The sequence below is a fragment of the Sphaerodactylus townsendi genome, linkage group LG02, assembly GCF_021028975.2.
Source record: "Sphaerodactylus townsendi isolate TG3544 linkage group LG02, MPM_Stown_v2.3, whole genome shotgun sequence".
Classification (NCBI taxonomy): Eukaryota; Metazoa; Chordata; class Lepidosauria; order Squamata; family Sphaerodactylidae; genus Sphaerodactylus; species Sphaerodactylus townsendi.
Window position 1 is genome coordinate 28187980 of NC_059426.1, and position 26131 is coordinate 28214110.

General features: G+C 40.9%; 1 protein-coding gene across 1 annotated transcript in view; it reads left to right on the forward strand.

Moving 5' to 3' along the window:
• Positions 1–25602, forward strand: part of OLA1 (Obg like ATPase 1) — a 67317-nt gene extending 41715 nt beyond the window's left edge. Inside the window, exons 4-7 of the mRNA XM_048485459.1 lie at positions 17546–17686; positions 18375–18471; positions 20429–20551; positions 25448–25602. Of these exons, the coding sequence (XP_048341416.1) occupies positions 17546–17686; positions 18375–18471; positions 20429–20551; positions 25448–25549 (463 nt within the window). The 3' untranslated portion in view covers positions 25550–25602. The remainder of the gene's footprint in view (positions 1–17545; positions 17687–18374; positions 18472–20428; positions 20552–25447) is intronic.
• The last annotated feature ends 529 nt before the right edge of the window (positions 25603–26131 follow it).

The window sequence follows — 26131 nt, forward strand, 5'->3', positions numbered from 1 at the left end:
TCATTTTGTGGAATGACTTGATAACCACATCAAATACTGTAACATGAATTTTCAATTCACCTCTGTAGTCCATCTCAGAAAAAGGTAATTGTAGAACTGGAGACGGTATAGAACAGATTAACTAAACTGACTGGTGTGGTGAAGCATACATTTTATGAAGAAAGTTTTAAGATGAATCAACCTGGTCTGATTTATCAGGACAGGTCTTACATTCTTAATATTTGCCATGATATGGGTAACCTGTAGTTGAGTTTAAGAACAACTGGTAACAAAAACATAGCTTCTAAGCAAGCAAAAAATGTAATATATTACATTGAAAACACAGTTTGAAAGCATTATCCCATTGAATCCACTTTTGTATACACTGTGTGTGTGTGTGTGTGTGTGTGTGTGTGTGTGTGTGTGTGTGTGTGTGTGTGTGTGTGTGTGTGTGTGTGTGTGTGTGTGTGTGTGTGTGTGTGTGTAAAAGAGAGAGAGAGAGAGAGAATGAATGTAGGCATGTGTGGGTTTATGAAATGCAATGAATTTGTATTTTGGTGGCCTTAAATTCTCTAGTACAGTCAATATACAATTAAAAACCTTGTCTGTTATAAACTTTTTTTGAGCTCTTTAAACTGAATGATTAGCAGAAATAATGACCCTGTCAGACTTAATCACATTAAAATGTGGTTAACATCATTTAATTTTTTCCACTTAATATGCGAAAATTTCCAGTAGATTTGCAGTGAAGGCCATTGAAATTCCATTAGAACAAGAATAAAAATTTCAGGCATCATTTATTCAGAGAAGGAATAAAGGTCTTGATTGAAAACTGCTGAATCTTTCTATTAGGGAAACTATGAATCACTACATTGAAGTGTACCTTCAGTTTCTGTAATTCTGTCTCTTAGGTTCAGTTGGATGAAAAGCGTTTGTAGTGTGCTGCTATTAGACAGCAACAAAATTCCGACAAATTCTATCAAAGCTAAGAGCAAAACATCAGTGCTCTTTTGAAAATATTGGAACACAGAACATTTTCTTAGCCTCCATCAACAGATTACAGTTATAATAATGTTAGAACGTTCTGAGTGTTTTATAGTCTGCTGTGTTTTACCTAGCTTTAACAGTGTATAATAAAATGACTCATAACAAAGATTAGAATATTCTGATGTCTAAGAACTTTCTTTTCATTCTTATTTTTACCAAGCTTTGACTAGAAAAAGCTTCTATGCTGAAAGGACTTGAAGAAAAAAAAGATTTTTATGTTTTAAACTTTACATATATTTTTAATCCTAACATTTATCTGTAGGTGTTCAGTTTTTGTTGTTACTGCTTGTGCGTAGGGGAACATAAGCAGAAAAAAACCCAAAATAGAGATAAACTTGGCAATTTGTGCTCATACAGATACTGTCAATACTTCTATCTATCCATCTATCCATCCATCTATCCAGACAGACAGACAGACAGACAGACAGACAGACAGACAGACAGACAGACAGACAGACAGACAGACAGACAGACAGACAGACATCTAATCTAATCTATCATTTGCCAACTTTCCCTTTACAGGCTCAAAGTGACTTACGCAATTTAAAAGACAATTAATATTGTTCATTTAAAGTTGTTGCAGCATTAGCAATGCTCTAAAAACATATGGTGACTGAACTCACAATATAGTGGTAGGAGAAGTAGTAGGGAGGCCAGAAGTTGGTAGAAATTCTTAGGTGGTACCGTTTCTACCATAAGCCTGGTGGAAGAGCTCTGTCTTGCAGCCCTGCAGAGTTGTATCAAATTTTGCAGGGCTCTGGTCTTCCACCAGGCTGGGACCTGGGGCCGAAAAAGTCGAATAGTTTTTTTTATAAAAAAAGCTTTTTATATATATCCGATAACCTTGAGTATCTTTATGGAGCGGTGTCGTACCAAGCAAAGTTGCATCCTTCTAAAGCCAATGACATTGATGGACTTAGAAAGGTGTAATTCAGTTTAAGATGGAACTGTTAGAACCCCATCGAGGGGTGGGTGGGAATCTGCTGTTGGAAGCAGCGTGTGGCTGCACCGGTGGATTTGCCCTCCCTGGGGCATTTACCTTGGTGGAGAGACAGTTTCACTAGATACTGCTGTTGCCTCTCCCCCCCCCCCCCCCAACAGGACGCTGCAACAGTATCCCCACGTCTCCACTGGAGTAGTGCAGGCAGGCCAGGGGCATGGTTGGGAAGGAGCCAAAGTTGGTCGATTTCCTCCTAGCCATTTTTCCCTGTCACGCTGGCAACTGCAAACCATGATTTTCACAACCCCTTTGGGTGGCATATGGAGATTGAACACTATGGGGGGCTTCTTGGCGGTGGGGAGACTGGCATGCTTGTGAAGTCGCCCCACACCACTGGGAAACCTCTTTGAGAGCGGCGGTGTGGTGTGGAAGCAGTGCCTCAGCTGCTCACCTGAACTGACGAATGGGTCTGCACGTCTCTTTTGAGAATTAAGTCATTATTCAGTGAGTTGTAGAGGCAGGTAATGGCCAATCACCTCCAAATGTTCCTTGCCTTGAAAACCCTATAAATTGATGGTATTTTCCACATTAGGAGACCGAGGTTCAAGTTTGTCCTCTACTGTGGAAGTTGGCTGGGCCAGTCACACACTGGTGAAACTTCTTTTTTCATCCCATTCTGCAGTAATGAATGGTACCCATTTCACACTGTACAGCCAGATAAATAGAGGCACAAGAGATTTATTCTGCTCAGTTCACTGCTTTCCATCATATTACTGTGTTTTTGAAAAACACCGCTAATGATTATGTTTGGCTGTTAACACATGAGAACATATATTCCTCTTGCCATACCTATAGCTTTCCAAAAGAATTCGGCACTGCATCAACAGGGATATTCTTTGAGTCTACAAGAGCGATGTGTTGCCTGTTTTTAAAAAATGGACATGATCCTTTTGATTGATACTTCATCTAAAAATAGCTGAAACTGAGTCAGCTTGCTTTGTCCAACAGAATTGTTGCAGCTACAGAGTACAAAATAATCATCCTTCTCAAAATAGTTTTTTCCCCTTTCTTTGCTTGTACAAAATGTCATGGAAGGTTTAAATGCATTGGATGGAAACATTGGCCTTTATCACAAAGGATGAATAATTGAGAATGCCTGTCTCACATGGGGACCTCTTCTGGCTGAATGTTAAATACCCTACATCACGAGTTCTTAACCTTTTTGGAAATGTAAGCCCTTACACTGCTCATCAAAGCCATAATTATCCCCTCCCGTTTATGAACAGGAAACACAGAAAACAATTAAGGAAGAATAACAACATTTTCATAATTTGTTCAGTCTGTTGGCTCATAAAAATATAGCATTTCCTTTGCTGAGTGATGTTGAATCGTTCTTAGGGTCAAACACACCAAAAAGAGTGAAGGAGTCTAAAATTGCTTCTTCTTGAGTAAAACTTCATTTCTGCTAGAGCACATGGCCGATCATGAATAAGATCCAGTTTGTACCTTTCATTGGCCTTCGGGGGAGGGCGGTATATAAACCCAATAAATAAATAAATATAAATAAATGTGACAGTGTCCAAAAGCTAGCCTTGCAGCAGTGCTCTAGCAAATGAGATGAAGACTGCTAGATGGGGTGAACTCTGCCAGACTGGAGTGGGTATTCACCACCAAGGGAATCACCAAAAAGTTCCCAGTCAGAATTGTGAAAGTCTCCTTTTAGCTTATTACTTTCTCACAAACCAAGAAACTCTAATTTGCCTGCTGTATCCACATCTTTCTTTCTTTCTTTCTTTCTTTCTTTCTTTCTTTCTTTCTTTCTTTATTTATTTATTTATTTATTTATTTATTTATTTATTTATTTATTTATTTATGAGTTTTAAATACCGCCCCCCCCCCCCCCCGGGCTCTGGCCGGTGAACAACAGAATTATACAGCATACAATTAAAAACCCATTTAAAATAAACACAGCGGTCAGCATATAAAAACAGTGTCAGCAATAAAATCCTTATTAAAACCCTTCCAAAAGGGGGGAGGGGTTCCATAGATGGTAAAGGGACCCCAAGCACAGGATTGTGTGACAAAGATGCTTTGGCCCAGACCGGGAGCTGGCCCTTTACACGCAAATTCCACTCCCCAGAGTGTCCTCCCTGGCTTTTTCATTGTGCTCCCCTTCCAGGCATGGGCATATCTGCCAGAGGGACTTGGGGGGTCAATTGGCCCTGGGTGCCACCCATTAGGTCACATGGGGGGGCGCAAAATCGTACCCTCCATGTGATCTGAAGGAGCAGGTAGGCCAGGAGCCTGCCATGCTCCTCAGCAGGCTCTTGGCCTTCTGCAGGCCCGCTGCAGGCTCCCAGCCCACCTCTGCGCCCAGGCCTCCTCATATGAGCCTCCTCTTAGATCTCAGTTTCCAGGGTTTCTTGTGCCTGCCTCACTTTCTCTGTGTGAGCCCCGTCACCTTCAGTGAGCAGTGCCGTATTTCCTTACCCTTCCCAAGGTTTCCCAAGACAGCCAGCGTGGTGTAGTGTTTAGGAGTAGTGGACTCTAATATAGAGAACCAAGGTTGATTCCCCCACTCCTCCACATGAGTGGCCAACTCTAATCTGATGAGCTAGATTTGTTTCCCCACTCCTACACATGCAGCCCGGGTAACCTTGGGCTAGTCACAGTTCCCTCAGAACTCAGGCCTTGCTCCATCCCCACCCCCCACTCTTTCAGCATTGAACATTTTTTCCTCTCATTTCGGTGTGACTTTGTTCAAAGTGGTCCTTTAATTTGCTGCTTTTCATGCTCTCGACACTAAGAACTTCATTGCAGTGTACACAGTGAGGCTTTTCAGTGGTCCTGTCCATAATGCTTGTCAAACTCCATTGTGTAAAAAAAACATTTTTGTTGGCCATTTGTTTGCTGCAGTCACAATTATTTTATTTATTTTAATACTTCCTATCCCTTTATCCATAGGCTGGTAGGAAAAAGGAAAAACAGAACAAATAAATAAATCATTGACTATCACAACTGTTTAAAAACATGATTATGAGGTCTGGGTCCCTGTAGTTTTAGGAATATCATCTTTCCTGTCCCATTCCTAACCCCTTTCTCAGATTAAAGTTGCATCCTGCCCCCCGCAAACCTAGGGTTAAAATCAGAATTTGGCTGGACTTGTTCAGAGCTCACGAAAGGAAAAAGGTAGCTAAGGAGTAGAAAAAGTAATGAATGTCTGCCTAGCATCTCCTGCCTTATGCACCCTTCAACGAAGGGATCTGCATCCTGCCAGGTGGATTCCACTGTGTCCTACAACCTTCTGCTCACCTGCTAGAATTTGAATAGTTGTGCAACAGAGAACAGGACATGTGGGCGCTGTGTGGTTTCCGGGCTGTATGGCCGTGTTCTAGCAGCATTCTCTCCTGACGTATTCTCTACAGAGAATACATTCTCTACAGAATACATTCTGTAGAGAATAGAGAATACATTCTCTACAGCATTCTCTACAGAGAACAGGACAGTTCTTGTAGCTGTGAGTGGCTGGTGGTGAGCTGCCTGGTTTATCAGTAGGCTTGTCCACAGTGGAACAAGAAAAACTAAATGAAATTGATGATGCATGGATGATGGCAGTGGTAATAACAGTACACAAAATGCAATGAATAGCTTATGAATAACTAAATTAATAAAACCGTAAGACTTCTTGCTATTTCCTAATGATGTGCCAATAAAGGTTGACTTGACTTGACCTGACCCTAGTGCCTGATTAATTGGGTGGGGCTGGTTATCTCCAGATTAAGGTCTAGAACTCACAAAGTATCAGTGAGTCTATTGTTTATTAAGAAGGTAAGACGAGCCATAGTCCAGCATTCTGTTTACACTCTGGCTGACCCACTGCCTCTGGGGAGCACTTGAGCAGGATCCTCAAGTGCTGGGGAGCACTTGAGCAGGAACAACATCCTTCCACCTGTCCTTCCCAGCGACTGATGTAAAGGGGCATACTGCTTCTTTTACTGGAGGAAGCAGATATCCATCACGACTAGTAGCCATTGATAGTAGGGGTGTGCACTTGGCAAAGCCAAGTCGAATATCACTGAGCTGAACTTCCCAGCTACTGAGCAGAACTTTTGATAATTTTGAGCACAAATATTTTAAATTCAAAGCTACTGCAAGGTGTTCAACCTTTCATGCAGTTTATCCAGCACATATTTACAGTGAGAAAAAACACTTTCGTGTTCAGTTATTAGTGCATGGCATGCATCTGCATTAGGTGCATAAATAATTGAGCTTTTGAGGGACATCTCTCCATTTGATGTGGGGGGAGTGGAGAGAGAAGTGCCTTCAAATTGCAGCTGGTTTTCAGGGTAAGGCATGTTCAGAGGTGGTTTACCATTGCCTGCCTCTTCATAGAAACCCTGGAATTCCCATCCAAATACTAACCGGAACAGACCCTTCTTAGCTTCTGAGCTTTGACTAGCCTGGGCCATCTAGGTCCAGGCCTGTGAGAGTCTCTCCTGAGCATATATGTTGAGGATCACACTGCAAATGTGTGTGAGTCCTCCTTATCACTACAAAGCTCACCTTTTCTTTTTCTCCTTTGGGGGGGGGGGGAGAGAAGGAGGGAGGGAGGGAGCCCAGCAGGGGTACATCTGGCCCTTCACCAACCCCTACCTGGAGGAGAACTGGAGCCTCTCCTCCCCACTCCCCATTCACCAACTCTACTCCTGCGCAGGAAGAGAGCAAGAGGAAGAGAAGGAGAAAGAATGGAGAAGAGAAAGATCCCAGCAGAGGTGCACCCTTCCCCTACCAACACACAGAGGAGAACCGGTAGTCTCCCCTCCCCATTCACCAACGCTACTCCTGCCCAGCAGGGGGCTGAGTCCCTGGAGAACAGCAGCAGGTGCTGCCCCAGCCTATCTCATCTCACTTTGTATTAGTCTGTGGCCTCCACGCTGCGCTGCACCCTTCCCTCAGCCATGCTGGGTACATTTTGCACCTCTGCTCTGGATCTTGCATGCCTCATCCCAGCCAGGCTGGCGGCACCTGGCGGAGTGCACCTTCCCTACCCCACACAGCATGAGGGCCATGCTCCAACTGCCTTCCTGGCCTGCCATCCTCAGGGGAGGGTGCTCTGCATCCCAGCGCACTGCACTTGTTCCTGGAGACTCACTGCCCCAATTGCTCGTGGAGGGGGGGAGGGAGTGGTGGCTGGCGGAATGGGGCCCCCTCATGTGATTCCACATTCAGTGTTCTGGCTGAGACTTCATCAATCTCATGATCCATTTAGCTAATAGCAAGCCTTCACTTTTCAGAAGGTTCTGGCACGTATACATGTTTGGCTCCCTTGGTTCACACCAGAGATGGGATCCAACCAGTTCTCACCACTTCTCTAGGAGTGGTTACTAATTTTTTTTGAGTGCTGAGAATGGGTTACTAAAGCAACCTCCCTGCCCAATAGGGACTGGAGGTGCGTGTGTGCAGCGCCGGCACTGTTTGAATCCCACCACCATTGGAACCTGTTATTAACATTTTTGGATCCCACCACTGGTTCACACTGCTGTTTTTTTTATGAACTGAGATTACAAACCAGAACATTCCCAATATTTGCCTTTATTGATACTTTGGGAGAAAATGTCCATTTGAGCCATCTCAGCCTCGCCCCCTCCAATCTCCGAGTCTGCTTCAAAACACTGTATCCAGAGTGTTTTCCAGAACAGTGTTTTTAGTATTACATTTTCTCAAGATCAAAGTAATTGAGACAGAGTGTATCTCTGTGCAGTTTATGAAATTTCCAATCTGTTCCATATTTATCATGTAAAAGATTCATAGTCAGCAGCCAATTTCTATGAACTGCTTGTAAATAGATTGCCAAAAATCACATTCAGGAACTCATAATGCAAGATGGTTTACCATAGTTTGCCACTGACATGGCTTCCCTGTGGAATATTAACATTCTAGTCATTTCCAAAATATCACGAGACTAGATTAGATGCGAGCCTTGCTTCTTTCTAGGATGTTGTGCGTTTTCCTGTTTGTAAGGCCATGTTTCAGTAGTATTTTCTCCTGATGTTTTGTCTGTATTTGTGGCTGGCATCTTCAGAGGATCTGAAGATTGTGATTCCGGCTATGAAAGCCTTCAACAGCACCTTGCTTCTTCCTTTCAAATTCATCAACCAAGATTGAAGTGTGCAACACAAATAAACATTCTTCAAGTCTTCTATAACCTGGGGATGATAAACTAAAGATCTGTGGTGTAACTGTATAGTTGATACATTCAAAATACCAATATTGTTAATTGCTGGTGGTTCCACCAGATCACCTACTCTGAAGTTGACTTTAGATGCTCCTTTCCTTAGACATCATACCATGACACTTCCGAGCATCAGGTTGCCATTTCATTCTGAAGTTGGTTGTGGTACCAAAAGCTCCGGTGACCCTCAGCCTGTAAACCTTGTTACTGATTTTAAAAGGAGGAGGTGGTAAAGTGGGAGCGAGCCCTTAAAAGGAGTGCCCTGCAAAACATAAGCTATGCTGCAAACAGAGCTCAGTTGCTGTTGGCTGTTCTTTGCCGTTGTTGTAAACTTTTGTTCTCTTCCTTTGTAAAGGGAAATTGAAGGCAAGCTAGTGACTGTGGTTGGTGGGGTGAGCAACGCTAAGGGCGTTTTGCCCCAGGGGTGGGGACAAAAAACCTGCAATGGAGAGGAAGCAGCAAATCTTTCAGTCTTCAAGCCAGCTTTCAATGGTAGTAGTATAGTAGTATCATTCAGAATACAAGTAAAGAGTAGATTATGAATAGCTATATATTCACGTTTGGTATGCTAATTATAATGTATAGGATTGTGATCCTGATTTACTGAAGGGAGGGTTCCTGCAAATCTATTCCCTCCTGTACAAATACTCCATGCTTAAGTTAAAAAAGAATAATTATTTCTTATTTTTCTAGTAGCAGCAGTTGGCCTGTCTTACAACATTAGTTTAAACAAAATAGCCTTGAGTTTACAAACACTTATGTTGCAATACTTGTCTTTTACAGTATCCTTCAGTTCTTGGTTTTGTTGACACAGAGGCCCTTTCTGCACGGGCGTTTTATGGCGCCCTGGGGACGGCAAAAACGCCGTCTCCAGGGAGCATTCGCACAGGGGGCACAGCTGCTTCGCAGCCGCGCCGCCCTCGCATCGCCCGACCAGCGCGAAGCTGGCATTTCCCAACCTCGCTCGGGGAGCGAGGTTGTTGGGAAATGCCGCCTTGGAGCCGCTGCAGTGCAAACGGCAGCGGCTCCAAGGCGCCCTCCCCCCCCACTCCCACCCGTCACTTACCTGGTCCCTGGCCCTCCAGCGCATCGCCGAGGCCTGGGGACACGCCCCCCTGCCCTGCGACGCTCAAGCAGGCGTGCCGGGCGGGGGGCGTGTCTCCAGGCCTCGGTGACGTGCCGGAGGGCCAGGGACAAGCCGGGTCGGCCGGGCGACGGCGCTCCACGGCGCCGCATGGACGGTCCCAGCATTGTCGGGTCGGCGTGGATTACGCTGACCCAACCCCTTCCGCCTCCGTGCGGAAGGGGCCAAACTTACCATGGCTACCACGATTGGAACCCATTAGTTTAGGTCCAGTTTGTTCACATTCAGCTGAATCAAATGATGTGGTGGTATTACACAAGGTGCATGATGCCTTACAGAGCATGAAGCAGCAAGTCTCTGCCCCAAGGACCGTACAGTCTAAAATTTTATACAGGGAAGATGACAGAGGGAAGAAGAAAGATGGAAATGGGGCAAAACTGGGGAAGATTGTGTTTGTTCCATTGGATGTATATTGGCTTAATTTCTGCAGAGGAGGGGAACGAAGCAGTTGAGCAAACGTTTCGTGGGCTGTGCCTGTGCAGAAAAACATGCTCACAGGCACAAGAGCATTTTGCATCCCACCAGAAAGAGGATGAGGAAGAAGCAACTCTATACTTGGGAAGTCATTCCAGAGCCTCAGACCCACAGCAGTAAAGGTCCTGTTCTTCACAACTACGCTAATTCTTGTTCTCATCTTTTAGAGTAGGTCCTGACCCACTGAATTGGGGTGCCTACTAATGTAAAGAAAAATTCCCTATTCCAGTAATAGAGAATTAATGGGGCTTTATTTTTGAGGTGGTTCTATTTATCTCAGCGCCACAAAAGCCTTAACAGTCAGTTTCTACACATTAAGCCATTTATAACTTAGAGGTAACATTAAACTTACTTAATATGACAGAAAAAAATGCATTTGCCATGAGTTTGGGTTCCTTAATTTTTGGGCTGGCTCCAAACAAAATTTGTCAAGACCTGTCTTAGAGTCACAGACATAAAACCTGTTTAATCAAAATTTGTTCTTTAGAAAGTCAGATTTTAGTGTTTATTTTGCACCAGTGAAACTGTTCTCATGAATATTGCTGAATATTAAGTCTGAGTAAGAAAAACAACAACAGGCATTCATGTGTTGGACTTTGAAATCCCATGCACGATTTCAGTATTCCCTAGTCTTCGCACTTCAAAATAGCATCATGAGATGATGGAAAGTGGAAAGCACTCAGAAGGCTATAGGAAAAATTTATAAAGCATGCTATCCCTTATATTTGAAGTCTATGACATGTTTTAGAGCTTTCTTGTTGCATATGTTTGGCAACAGAAGTTTGGCAACGGAAGTTGATCTTGCTTTGCCAAAGTATGTACTTTGTGAATTGTTGGAGGTTGCACAGGAGAAGTCTTGATTCAGAGAGAAGTTTTTGTCTGTTGAAGAGCAGTCACTTCAAAGTCACTGGAGAGTGGAATCAAAACATGAAGTGTTGCATCCCATCAGCCAGGTCCACATGTTCCAAGGTGGGGTGATTTCACCAGTTCCTCTGTCCTGTGGCATCCCTCCAACTCCCCCACCTCGTGATGCTGTTGGAGTAACCCTGTTCCCCAGGAGCACCAGTTGTGACTTTTGAGGCCTGCAGCTGGTAGGAAGAGGCCAGTAAACCCTGCTCCATGGATGGAAATCCTACCTCCTGTAGTAAATTTCAGTGGGATCCAATTCAAAGGCTTTAATTGGTGAGGTGTGTTTCAGCCAGAATTTGTTTAACTCCCCATCCCCCTCCTGAAATGCATTCAGCCTATCATAACAGGAATTCAGATAGGCAGGAATGAGCTAGGTATGTTTTTATTAGATGTTCATTATTTTTGTTTATATGTATGTATTACAGATGTTGTGCACTGCCCCAAGCCTGTAAGGGAAGAGGTGGCCTAGTTAGTAAGTCTAATAAATAAAAATGTAATATTCATTTTAGTAAAATCTTTGCACTCCAGTGATTTGGCACTAGGTCCTTGGACAACTAATCTCTTTCTTGTTTTCTGGGTTTTGTTTTTTCATCCCACTGCTATATTCATCCCACTACTTCTCTTTGTTTCAGGGGATTTTAGTTATGGTTTTTGGATGTAGTCACAAATGGTTGTACCGAGAATGTTCCTGGGACAAGAAGTCCTGTTAGTTGGGTGCTGTGTGGTTTCCGGGCTGTATGGTTGTGTTCTAGCAGCATTCTCTCCTGACGTTTCGCCTGCATCTGTGGCTGGCATCTTCAGAGGATGCTCTGAAGATGCCAGCCACAGATGCAGGCGAAACATCAGGAGAGATTGCTGCTAGAACACAGCCATACAGCCCAGAAACCACACAGCACCCAAGTGATTCCGGCCGTGAAAGCCTTCGACAATACAGTCCTGTTAGTTGTTCTCAATTTCAGCTTCTCAAAACCTAGGAAAGGCCAATTTTAGGGATGGACTGGCTAGCCAGTTTACTAGTATGCATTAACAATATCTAAATGCACTTAACAGTAGGGACTGACTTGTACTGTGTGTTATCAATATTAAAGAGATAATTAAAGAACCAAGAAATTTGGGAACCTTGAGTAGGTGAGAAGGTAAATTATGCAGGCATTATAAAAAGACCAAGTGAATTAATAGCAGTATTAGTATGCTCTACCTTAATATGCACTGGGTCACACTTCTATAATTGTTTTACATTTGTTAGGAGATTCTTCTTCCAGTAGATGCTGATAGTAATTTTTAAGGGGTCATGCCTGGGGCCCTGTTGGACAAGAAGCAAATGAGAGTATATGACTACCTGGCCAACGATCAGGGTTGAAATCACTGGGAGTATAATAGCAGAAAGAAAGAAATAAGCTTTGGATAAGTAGTCCTGTCCGAAGCAGTGCAAATAATGGTTTGTTCGCCAAAACACAGGATATCGCTGCTTGTCTGCATCACAAAACAAATGTACCGTTTTAATTCTGTTCAATAGTTTGCCTCTCTGAGTGTTATGTAAATTTCTCAGTGTAGCTTTCTTATTTTTCTATGACACTGAAAGTCACAGAAGTGAGAAATGCAATCCCCCCCCCCAAAAAAACCCCTCCCAACCTTCCTTTATAGGATGATGCAGTATCATATTTGTATACCAAGCCAATGGCAGGTCTGATGTCAGTCACTTTAGAGACCTTTAGACCTCCATCCTCATTTATTGCTAAAATGTACCAGCTCTGCTCCTGCATTATGAAGATCATCTGTCAACACTCTGAGATATTCTCCTTTGTTATTAGGCCTGTGATGCTCTACACACTGTCAGGTTTTTTTTTCTTTTTGCCAATTATAGTTAAGGTACAATAGTGTATTCACTGGATCAAAGTCTTACTGGCAGTGGAGGAATGATTTGTAAGTCTCTATTCATCTGAATTGTACAATAGAATACCTGAGGAATGCAAATAATCTCTCTAAGGACTGAATAAAAAAAACACCTTAAAAATGAGTGTAGTGCCATTATAATACAGAATGGATGTTTTTAGCCAAAGTAATTATTTCTTATCTTGTTGCACCATGGCATTCTTCGTTTTAATTATGGTAACCCTTTTTTTTTGGGGGGGGGGGGGACAAAAACCTTCATTAACTGTTACATTCAATTTTAAAACCTGTTTAGTTTTTATTTTATCATGTTGCTTGTGCTCTGCTTTCTAGAGATGGACGTTTGGTACAATATCTTAAAACAAAAAAAAGAGTCTGTAAAATAGGTAAATTGTTTGTACTGTCAGCCTCAGTTTGGGTTGGTGTTACCAGAAGAGAAGAGGGGATTTTAACCCTTCGCCACCTCCCACCCTTGGTTTTGTTAATTGAAATTGAGTTTCCACATTGTTGTCCCCAGTTTTAAAGGGGAAAAGATGTGTTCTTTAACAACCTGTATTTTCCCCTTGAAAATATAAATTGTTTGGGGAATCCAGATTTCCATTAGTGAAATCTCGCAAGGTTGAAGAGTTAAATCCCCTGTTCCCTTCCAATCCATATTATGAATTCATGCCCAGTTTAGTCTTTATATAGAGACAGACATTCATGATCTTGGCCATGTCTGTTTCATATCAAACATGCCTTTTGATCAGAATAAAAACATGCATACCAGTGTACATTCTTAGGGAGGTTTTTGGAAAAATATGACCTTGGGATGCAATCCTACTACCTCAAAGACAGCCCCACGTGGCAGTGCACCCACAAAGAAGCTGATATAGCCCTTCTTTCTCCTCTTACGTTGTCTCTGTGCAGTTGGGATGCAAAGCATCATGGCCAGCTTGTACCATCTCAGTTGAAACTTCTGAGGGTTATCCATTAAAATCCTTTGAAGTCCTTTGATCCTCCTTGATCTCAGATTGCAAATGCCTTAGCAGACCAGGTGCTCAGGAGCAGCAGCAGCAGAAGGCCATTGCTTTCACATCCTGCATGTGAGCTCCCAAAGGCACCTGGTGGGCCACTGCGAGTAGCAGAATGCTGGACTAGATGCACTCTGGTCTGATCCAGCAGGCTAGTTCTTATGTTCTTATGTTTGAAGGAGAAAGTGTGTTTTGGGTTAAGTCAAAAAGGGCAATGCTCACTTCTTTTGATAGCAGCTGTGTACCATCTCCTAGGCAAGCAAAACCAAACAAATCTCTTCTTTGGACTTTTCAGTATCCAAACAATTTTATACACCAAGGTGCTGTATGGTTTCCGGGCTGTATGACCATGTTCTAGCAGTATTCTCTCCTGACGTTTCGCCTGCATCTGTGGCTGGCATCTTCAGAGGATCTGATAGATGTGAAGATCTGATAGATCTGTGGCTGGATCTGAAGATGCCAGCCACAGATGCAGGCAAAACGTCAGGAGAGAATGCTGCTAGAACATGGCCATACAGCCCGGAAGCCACACAGCACCCCAGTGATTCCGGCCGTGAAAGCCTTCGGCAATAAATTTTATACATCAGCTCTCCAGAATGTTATACACATAAAACAAATCTTGTTGGACTCCTGTCATAGCAGCCCTTTCCCCGTTGCATTATTTGATGCTAGACGGTACGTGCCTTTCTAGAATATCTTGAAGGTAAGAAAAGAATATAATGTCGAGTACATTAAAAACTATGGATTGGGTATTTGCATATCTAATGAAAGAACAGTCCTTCTGTAACCCACGTGTGAAAACTATTGAAGGAACTTTTGTGTTCTTTGTCCAATTTAAACCCTACTCAGCAGGCTGTACACTTAATCTCATAATAGCTCTGATCCCCTGCTATTTTCTTTGACAAATGAGAGTTGATGAACTTGTGGTTTCATTTATTTTGACATTTACATTGATTATTTAAAGGATTGCATGCCACCGTTTCAAATCGTTTTGCCAAAATAGCTTAAAACCATAGCCTAAGCCCAGGAAATTAATAGGTCTACAAATCCAAATACAACATAGTTCAAAACCTGTATGTGATGTGTTGCTGTAGACTTTGAAGTGTCAATAGCAACTGCATGGTTATATGAAATCCAGAGTAACTTACCCTCTTTTCATTCAGCTGTCAGAATTAAAGCTGAATTGATTTTGGTCTACTTATATTATGTTACATTACGTGTCTGGTGATCTGCGATTTTTTCTTCTTCTGTGTACTGACAGGAATTTTGTGGAGGCCAGATTACAGAAGAAGCAACTTCTTCTGTAATCTTGGCCACTTAGCTAATGCCAGCCATAGAACTGGGTCCCCTGTGTAATTTTTCTATGGACTCTCCCAGTAAATTGGATAAACTTAGTTGGCCTGGCACCGAATCACCCAGTACTTGGTGGGACAGACAGTATGAGGCTGGTTGATGGTAGCAGGTGGGTTGCCCAACATTTCTCTGGTGGCTATTGTGAGGCAAAGGCAGGGTTGGGTAGGTCAGGACCATGTAGAATGTTTCAGCAATGCCAACGCAAACCAACAACACCTGTGCCTGTACTGCACTCTTAGCCAGTTACACAACCATACATTTGTAGAGTTCTTCTCCATCTGTTCCTAACATTATCTCATGACAACTACTGGTCAGCATAGTGGATTTACGTGTGGCAGACTATTGTATTTCAAGGAGATCATGGATCTTCACAAAGCCCAATGAATGACCTCTGTTTGCTCTCTTTTGCTGTCTCCTAGGCTTAATTGCTCTGCCAGTTCCCAGTCGTTTAGCCCCAGCTCTAGAAGTGCCTAACCAGAGATAATGCCAGTGCTTGCCAGTAATTAGGCTGCAACAACTTTTTTAAAGGCAGGCAAGGTTTTGGATCTCACTGGTTGATGGAGAACGGTGCAGATGTATGACCAGCAGTCAGCTCACAGAATGATGTCTGAAGGGATCCTCAGTCTTCAGGGATGGATGTTGTAAACCTATGATTTGGTTTTGCCTTGATGGATAACCACCACCTAGCCTACAACAAAGCTTTACAGTGCAATCCTAAATAGATTTACTCCAGTCTAAGCCCATTAATTTCAGTGGGCTTATACTGGAGTAATTCTGCATAGGATTGCACAGTTAATGCAGTAATCAATAGTGGAGCAGGAGGCAGTGTGCCCGTCAGTGTGCTCCGCCATGAATGTGACTTGTATGAATGTTGTTAGGAATGTCGAAATAGGAGTAGAGTGTGCTTGAAGTTATGAGGTATATGTGGAGTGCTGTATGCGTATCCCTAGTACTAGAAGTGTACATTTTCCACTCGCAGCTCCCCTTCCACCTTTTGTATTAATAGTTGGGGAGTATTTTGAGTGGATACCTATTTCTTCTCATTACCTGTTTTTGTTATGCCACTATGTTAAACTATTGGATATGCCAGTGTTTCCCAACCTGGGGGTCACAACCAGAGGTGGGATCCAACCAGTTCTCACCACTTCTCTAGAAGTGGTTACTATTTTTTTCTGAGTGCCGAGAAGGGGTTACAAAAGCAACCTCCCTGCCCAATAGGGACTGGAGGTGCGTGTGTGCGGCGGCGCCACTGTTTGAATCCCACCACCATCGGAACCTGTTATTAAAATTTTTGGATCCCACCACTGGTCACAACCCAAAAATGATAAAGTGGGTTTCAGTTTTTTCCCATTGTCTTGATTTGTGCATTTTTATTTCAACGGGGAACTGTACCAATTCAATATTTATGGGTTATACAATATTATGTTGTATTATAACAAAAAGGCTCAGAACCACACTAATCTGTCCAGTTTGGTTATTGCTAAAGAAAAATATATGCTTTCATATAGATATAGATAATTTCTTGTAAGTTGGTTGTGCATTGACATCATCAAAAGTTGGAATGTAACATAATCATTAAAAGATAATAATTTGATCCAGTCTGTGGAACCAACCTGTCACCGGCGCACTAAGAAATTCTTGGCACACGGTTATTTTGCCCTGTATGTAGCAATGCACAGATCCTGACTTATCTTTATTGAATCAGGCGTTCAGTATTATAGCTGTAAGAAATGGGTTTAGTTTAAAAATGATTTTAAGGTATCTTTGATATTTTGAAATGCACTGCAAATGTGATGACATACACTATTACTTATAGAGTTCAAAATAATAGCTATTGGGATGAGATCATTGTCTGATTGGGGATTCTGTTACTCATTATAGAACGTATCCTTGCATTGCCAGTAGTAGTAGTAGTAGTGGTTGTGCTGTTAATGCTATTAAAATAAAAATGAAAAAGTCACATTGTTACAAGCATATTTGGGTGAGCCATAGAGGAACATATTACAGTTAATAGAATTGCCATGGAAAGGTAATGGAAAGGTGGGTGGAACTAAAACACACGTGATCTGAATTCATTATCATGACATACTTAGCCGTTGGTAATGGCAGCTACTTCAAGCATTTGGAAACAATGATAAAAGAGTAGGCCAAGAAAATATTTAAGATATATATATGTGTGTGTGTATGTGTGTATGAAAACATTTAGGAGAAACTTGCTTCATAGAGGAGCCCAAAGCCTGAAGTTTATTTATAATAAATAAGCAGCTCAGAATCCAAGCTCGTTTTAAACACCAGCCAAATTTTAAGTGCATTTAAAAATCTATTCATGTTTCATGTCGATTATAATATGCGAGAGTAAAAGCAGATAACAGTAAAATATTAATGGAGTACACCTGAAGCAATTGCTGCCTGTTAATGCCTTGACCTTGGAAAGCAATACACAGAAAGATGGCATCATAAAACCGTGCAATTCTTATGAATATGTATGTGCTACTTGATAATAATGAATGTGGTACAGTCATGCATGCACTACAAGATAATGTTGTGCCCTTTTTTGTCTACAGGTTGATAAAAATTAAAGAGTGGGTGGACAAGCATGACCCGGGTGCCTTGGTCATTCCTTTTAGTGGGGCCTTGGAACTCAAGTTGCAAGAAATGAGTGCTGAGGAGAAACAGAAGTATCTGGAAGAGAACATGACACAAAGGTTAATTAGCATTCATTTTCCCTACACTTTATTATCAACTATTTCCTTGCAGTAATTTAATTGCTTGCGCTGATAGAATAATAAATGACAGAGTAATTACCATTATAAAGAGGGAATCTTCTCCTTTCTTTACCATGAGACAGAGTGAAAAGATTTATTTTAAATTAAGTTTTTAACTGTCATCTGTCATCTCTGTACAGTGTTTTAATTATACCATAGGTATTAGTTATGTATATTTTTTTTAGAAGGAATGATCACCAAAAGCTCATTGGTCATCCATGGGGAGGAGGCAGGGGGAGAAAAATCCGCTATAGTTTCTTTGCAAAACAGCAATAAATTACTTTTAACATCTTAATTTCAGTTAAAGAACGGGACTGTTGTGACTTGGGATCCTGGAAATAATGAAAGCGGGGTCTGAAAGGTTGTGTTCTTGAATGTCCGAAAGTACGGACAGGTCATATTGCTTATTTCTGTGTGTTTTTATTGTGAAAGAGTATCTTTCCTGTTAGAGCTTTTTTTGTTGTGCTTTTTATTACTTTTTGTATGTATTAGTAATTGTAATGATGAGAATGACGATTCGGTATCTTTTCGAACGTGGCAGCGTTTCCTCCCAAGCAGTGGCATGCTCCAGGCATTTAGGTTTTTCCTTGCGTGTTAAGTTGAACGGCCTTGTTTCGTTTTATTTTAGTGCTTTACCAAAGATCATTAAGGCTGGGTATGCGGCACTCCAACTAGAATACTTTTTCACTGCAGGGCCCGACGAAGTGCGTGCATGGACCATCAGGGTAAGATTCATACGTATTCATCAGCTATATCCAGTTCCACACTATTGAATTCAGATTGATATCACCGACTTTGAAGTTTGTCATGGTGGCGGTTAGCTAGTCATTACAGATGAGGTTTTTTGTCCAGGATAACTTTAATTATTTGTGAGCTGCTGAACAGTGAAAGTGGAGCTGCATTGATTGAGGCAGGTAACAATTGATTCTGCCTATTACATAGTCTGAATTTCTTCATCCTGTAGAATCTGTCTACCCTCCTCCTGTGGTCAGAGATAAGACGTACCAGTATTGTGCTTGCTTAATCTGTGTGACTGGGTTTGTCTGCGGTGAAATTGATGTTGCTTTTCATTTTGTGTTCGCTAAGTTTGTTTGGGTTACGGGGTGGTTCTTTTCGTCCCGTGGCTTGGCTCAGATTACATTTTTTCGCCAATAAAAGCAATATACACATTATTATACTCCTTATGGGTACCCAGCCCTGCTACTGGATTTTTTTTTTCAGATTTGAATATTGAGGAACACTTTTATTTGGACGGTTTCATATGTCCCTCTCCAGTCCTTACATATGCCTAAAATTGTATAGTGATGGGGGCTGATTAGAGTCAGAGTGGCTAATTTATTCCCTGTGGACAGTAAAAGCTGAGCTCTTATAATGGTTTCCCTTTTTTGTAAAAAAATATATATTTAAATACAGAAGCTCCTTTTCTTTTTCGGATGCATGTAACTGTAAACGTTTATAATGTTAGAAAAACACATACTCTTCAGGAGAGTTTATTCATCATTTTGTGTGTGAGCCTGCCTTTGCTTCAGTTATTTGAGCTATGCGGTGGGTGTTAGTTCTCATTTTATATCTTCTGTAAATAATTTGGCGTGGTCTGTATTGCTAGAATGCCATCATTTTTTCCATAACAAAAATGTAAAATTGTGCTGTAGATGTTTAGGCACATCTGCCAGGACATGAAAAATGCTATTCAATGTGTAGTTCCTTGTCATACTCTTATTTGATATATCTCAGAATAGTGTCTCTCCAAAGACACTTGTGTGCTCAGTAGCTTCAAGCATTGCCTTTCCTTTTGCTAGAGATTAGAAACCTGGTTTGTCCTAAGACTGATTGTAAGTATCTTTGATTTAATGTGCTGAGATATTTAGTCAGGTAAGCATCAGTGAGTAGCCATATTAACCCAATACATCTTTTATTGTAAAAACTGTGCTTTACAGTGTCAGACTCCTTAGCACTTTAACATGGTTTATTAAGCAGCTTTTAGGTCACCATTATTTCTCAGATTTCTGTCCATGCTTGTGTGTGCATAGAATAGATGCCCTTGTAATTTAACACATGAGGTAATTATAATGCATTCTTCATCATTTAAATTTGTCGGACCTATTTGCATGCATCTAGGCAGTTATGGATTTTTTTTGCTGTTGTATTGCGTTTTAAATGTACCGTTCAATTACTTTTGAAAATATTCATTTTGCTGTGTGCTTTATTTCAACACTGGAATGCTTTGGAAAGTCCCTGTTTGGGATTTATAACTGAAATACTACAAATTATTTTTTTTAAAACACAAGAATTAGGGCATTTGTTTTGAAATAGTCCAACACGGTATACTTTTTAGGAAGTTATTTAATGTGTTTGTTTCTTTGTCTTCCGTTGCAAAGATTGAACTCCTGCACAAACCACGCACGGTATCCAAAATCAATACGGTGTTGACACACATTACAAAAAGCGCACACAAAAAACGCACACAAAGCTTGCCCTTCTTTAATGCCAGTTTGTTTATCTCTGCTAAAGGTATCTGCTTATGACTCAACAGCGAAAATGGCCCATTTGGGTCCTTGATGTGATTTGAAACTAAAGTTTCAGAAAATCCTGAAAGGCACATTACAATAGAGAAATACCTGGTATGTAATCAATCTTCTTAAGTACAATTAATTTTCTCTTGATTTTTTTTCCCTTTGACAGAAGGGGACGAAGGCTCCTCAGGCAGCAGGAAAGATTCACACTGATTTTGAAAAGGGATTCATTATGGCTGAAGTAATGAAATTTGAAGATTTTAAAGAAGGAGGCTCAGAATCAGCTGTCAAGGTGAGCTCCTTATCCTTCACCTACTGCCATTCCCCTGTTTCAGGACGTATTCCTTTATGGGTGTGAAGGCCCTAGTGACAAGTACATCTGACAGCTTTCTCTAATAACAGTGCCAGACACACTTGTTTTCTTTTATGTTTTGGCAAAGAATTAAAATGCAGTTCAGGATGTGATATTTCAGCAGGTATAAATATTTACAATCAAGCACGTGGTACTAAAGTTTCAAACAAAAACACAATGTTAACTGGCCTTTTTTGCATGCTATATCAACTCTGAAATATACATATGCAATACAGAGACACTCCTTAAGATCATGATGCCATTTTCAGATCGTTACAGAAACAGCTTGTACTGCCATGTGTTCTGTAAGAATTTTTACAGTAATAACATAGCAAAAGTATCGTCCTTTAGCAAATATTATATGAACGTGTTTCGTTAAAATAGGTAAGCAACATTTGTGAAAAAAGAAAATGATAAAACTCTCTTAAAACAGAAACTTAAGAAAAGATCACTTTTGCCTTGTGATAACCCCCAATTACAGTATCTGAGACCATTCTGCTTCCTGATAGTTTCCTTCATTGCCACATAAATTAATTTTAAAAGAACTCTTATTTGTAAATAGATGTTTTTATATCTTTAACTTTATGGAGATGAAGAATTTCATCCTCTTTTACCAACACTAGAGGGCAGAGGCTGATCAGATGCCCAAATTTGGGCCCTGCTCGCAACACTGACTTTGTTCATAGCAGACAATAGAGTAAATCAGATTTAGATGTTATTGAGTGTGAAGTAACGAACTGTTTCTCCTGTACTGCGGTAAGTTTTCTGTCATTACAAGGACATTCTTTTTGGCTTTTAATGTGTCATCACCTGGGATGTTCTGAACTATTTTTTCCTTAGGACTGTAGAAAGACTGGGGACCTGCGTTAAGCAGCACAAGTGTTCAGTATCCCAAGTGCATTAAAAGATTTTCAGGGCTATATCTTAATCGTCTTCGATTTGAGAGCCTGTAAAATATGCAATAATGTAATTTCACATGGAGGTTACCCTCAGTGGTATCACTAAAAAAGATTGTACTGAGCAGCAGGGTTTTAATAGGCCTGTTTCAACCCCAGGAAGTTTATGTGCATATTTGGAGGGAGTGGAGAGGAAAATCCCATTATAATTGGTTTGTTGTGGCATGTGAACTCTCTTGTGGAAGTGAAGTCGAGCTTTAACTGTGCAAGTAAACCCCTGCCATAAATAAATCTCACCTGTCTTTTGCAAGTCAGGGAGCTTGTTAGTTGTTGAATTACAAATAATAACAAGGACACCCATCATGGTTTTTTAATGAATGTTCACCAAGTTGCCCAAGAACTATACAGTGATATTTTTTAAAAGCAAAAGGACCTTTTAATTTCATTAGAAGTTTACATCAAAATACTAAGTGATTTTCTGTGTCCAAAGAAATCTCACAAGCTGCAAGCTGCAAATGATAACGCTTAAGAAAGTAAAAACCTGCAAAGTATCTTCGTACCGTGAATAAAATACATTTTGAAAATGGCCGAGATATTTAAAATGGGTTTGGGTGGAGGACCAAACATAGCATAGCTTAAATATTGTTTAGTCTGTAATGTTGGGACAGTCGGTTTCGTAAACAATGCAGGCTGCCATTTATTTGTGTTTATATTGCAAAGCTGATTTGGGGAGTTTTTGGATTCAGCTAAAACAACAGTGATCGTGGGTGTTGGTTGCTTTGTATCTTATGTAGCTGATCGATTTTAAAGTTTATTTTGTGCGTGTCTAACATCAGTACAGCATAACTAATTTAATGCCAGTGCTGTGAACTATCCACTGAATAGCTCTGTGTGGGCTTTGTAGTCTACGGGGATATCACATTATTAGCAATCATATCTGCTTAGGCAAAGCTGGCTTCTACAGATGGCTGCTTTCAAGTGCAAATGAACTGGTTAGACGTGTCTTGTTTAATACATACTCAAGATTCACAAATGGGTATTGATTTTTTTTCCCCAGCCACTGTTTCTGATAGCAATGAAAATGGATTAAATGGCCTCCAGGGAATTTAAAGGAACACAGTCACTTTTAATTAATTTTGAACTGGTAGCAAAAATACATAATACTTGTATTAGTATGTCAGAATGTATTTAATTAAAAGCGACTGTATCCACTTTTGCGAAAAACAACGAACACAGCCACTTTGAATGGACAGCCTATTTTGAGTAATAGTTGTACATTAAGCACCGGTCTTTTCTACTGTTGAAAATTTATATAATTTCCTGGTCAGCGGTTTGAGCTTGGCTGATGAGCTTCAGAGTTGCCTGCCAGTAAATCATGTTGTGGCTGCCCCCCCTTTCTGCCCCGTCCAACCACAGGAGAACCCCCTCCCAGTTCTTTTTCTGTCTCCGAAGAATATGTGAGGTCATGCCTAGAATTGGCCCTACATGCTCTCTTATTCTTGCCGAATATCCCAAAAGAGATTAGAGTGTTCTAGCTTATCCTTGAACTGCCCCCCACTTCGGTTGCCAGCCCATAAACAACATGAGACTCGAGATGAAAAAGAGAGGGAAGACCCACCCTTTCATTCTTGTGTGTCTTGTAGTTGCCAACTCATACAGGGGAGAGTGGGACCTCTCCCCGGTTTCTGCATTGCTTGAAATAACTCAAGGGGTAGGGGACAGAAAAGAAAAGAGGGATTTGAAAGGAAGAGGTAATGGTTTCCCATTGCAGGTTAAAGATTAAACTTTGGGAACTAACCCCTTGCTTGTAAGAATTTAATTGTACAACTTACGTATCTGGGACCACTGCTGACATTTTGTGTTGTATATTGCATAATCAGTTTTGCCAAGAGGATGTATGCTGGACTTAGAGTATGGTGCCATGTCAAATTGGGAAGTATTTAATTATAAACCCTCTTGCCAAAGTACAAGAAACAACTTGTTTGACAAATCCACTTTCCTTACATGACATAGTTCTTAATATTACTAACTTAATCCGATCCTGTAGCTGTTACTAACATGTGTTACAAATGTTACAGGAGTATCCAAGCCAAGATCCTCTTCACAAGGAAACATAAAGAGATTAAATCACAGCAAGACAGATGAAATAATTTACAAGTCTAGAAAGCATCTAGAAAACTGGTCACACTCCTACTCCCAATACATCAGAGAATTAATTTATTACATAGTTATTCTGTCTCTTCTTGTGCCTTAAATTATGATTACCAATATCTTCTAAGGGAAAGCATGAGCCAAAACTAATGAGGCAAAAGAGGTTTACATGACTACCGTAACAAATTCTTTACAACTCATTAGGGAATTTAGGTTTTAAAAACTACTTTGCTACCTGGCAGTTTCCTGTGTCAAGTTTTATAATTATCTGCTGCATGAACATTGGTTCCTGATACAAAAAAAATGGGTTGCCAGATCAAAAACACATTGAGAGAGTATTATTCTACTTCATACCCCATCTAAAGCTGACCTGAGATACTTTGTGCACTAAAAATTAGCATCCATACTAGCCAAGCTAACCCCAGTGGGGATTTGAACCATAGCTCCACAGATTGTAGCGCTGACACCATAACCACTTTACTAAACTAGCTTTTGCATAGAACTCTGTTATTCATAAGCACCAGATGCAAGGGAATATCAAGGTAGTGGAGGGCAGGAAAATTCGCTTCATCCTGGTGCTCTTCTTTGTGCTTGAGGGGGGTCACATAACCCCAAAAGCTGGCCTTCTGTCTTTAATTTATCCGTTTTTAGGCTAAAGCCTATCAAAGTGCAACTATGAAAAGCAAGATTCAAGTCCAGGAGCACACTAAAAAACAACACAATTTCTGGGGTATAAGCTTTCAAGAGTCAAAGCTCTTATCGGATATTTTGTCAGTTTTGAGATTCAACACTTCTTTCATCAGAGAATTTTGACTCTCAAAATCTCATACCCTGGAAATCTTGTTGGTCTGTAAGGTGCTTTTGGACTCAAGCCTTTCCCTCTCTTTGAGTGCCAGTAACTCCTCCAGAGGGTCTGCCATGTTAGTCTGCCACAGCCTTAATGACTGCATCTTGGAGCACCTGAAAGACTTTATCATGCTTTATAGTGGCATAATTTTTTGTGAGCCAAAAGCCTTTGACAGATGTTGTCTCTTCAGTGCTCTTGTAGATTTTTCCGAGATGATTTTGGAATAAAAATGCAAGGATGGGGGAGAGGGAAATGTTAAAAAACATTATCTCTGTTACCGATCAGTGTTTAGGGATGCAAAACAAATGCACAGCTGACACTATATAACAAAACCTGTTAACAATGTTGTTTTTGCTGTCTGCAGCGAAGAATAAAGTATGATTATGTATTTGTCAATCAAATTCTGCCCAAGTCAAGAAGAATGTGGCTGCTGTCGCCGTAGTTTCTTCATCACTTGCTGGAGCTGTTGCTGCCAACTACCACAACTCATCTAAATATTTTTGATTCATTGAATTTTGGAGATACTGACTCTTTCTACTGACTGGAACGCAATATGACTATTGCAGGTTTCGTGCCTCATGGACAATGTTTATGACATGCTCTCATTATATGTGTGTTTATTACCTTTCTATCCAGTTAAATAACCACAATATATCTGTATGAATAATCTTTATGAACGGTTTATGAAGTATCTGTTGAAATTACACTCAAACTAACTGCTTATACCACATTGCCTTGTATCCCTATATATACAGTCCTTGTTTTTTAGGCTTGGCTGGCCTTATATCTTTCAGTACAAGTCAAGAAGTTTACAGCTACAAAATGTCCCCCCCCCCCCCCAGAACTAGTAGTGTTTTAGTAAAATAGGCGCTGCTCTTTAAAATAGTGTTTATCTAAATATTGTAATTCATTCTCCTTCTCTCTCCTTCCCTGTGTGTACAGGCTGCTGGAAAATACAGACAGCAAGGCAGAAATTACATAGTCGAAGACGGAGATGTTATCTTCTTTAAATTTAACACACCTCAACAGCCGAAGAAGAAATGAGTTACTAGATTTGTTGGTTGCTCAGAATTAAACTCTATTACTGACAAAAAAAAGCATATGAGTTTTTATTTAGATAGGCATGGGAGGGGGGTGGGGGTGTATACCTAAGGACAAATAATGCTCACCAATGAAATCCCTCTTTGTTCAGTTTTGAATTAACTGAATGACATTTCCAGTGAATGTACAAGTTCACTTTAAATGTGAACAGCTCTGCCTCTCAGAATGATTAAGACTACCCCAAAATTGCAGGAGCTTTTCAGGAACCATATTACTCTCATGATACTTCATTAATCTCCATCATATATGCCAAGCCTGACGTGTTTGACAGAAGGGACAATGTGGTTTGCTCCTTTTTGAATCTACAGATAATGCATGTTTTACAGTACTCCAGATGTCTACACTCAATAAAACATTTGACAAAACCAGCCTCTGTGTGTTTGGGGATGTCTGTATTGACGGAGTGTGGTGTGCAGAAGGCGATACAGCACCTGGCGGTTGCTGATTACGGAATTTTAAGACATGTGTATGGTACAGTTACTGGCAGCGTGGGGGCAGCTGCAATTGTATCTTAAAAGGGAGCCT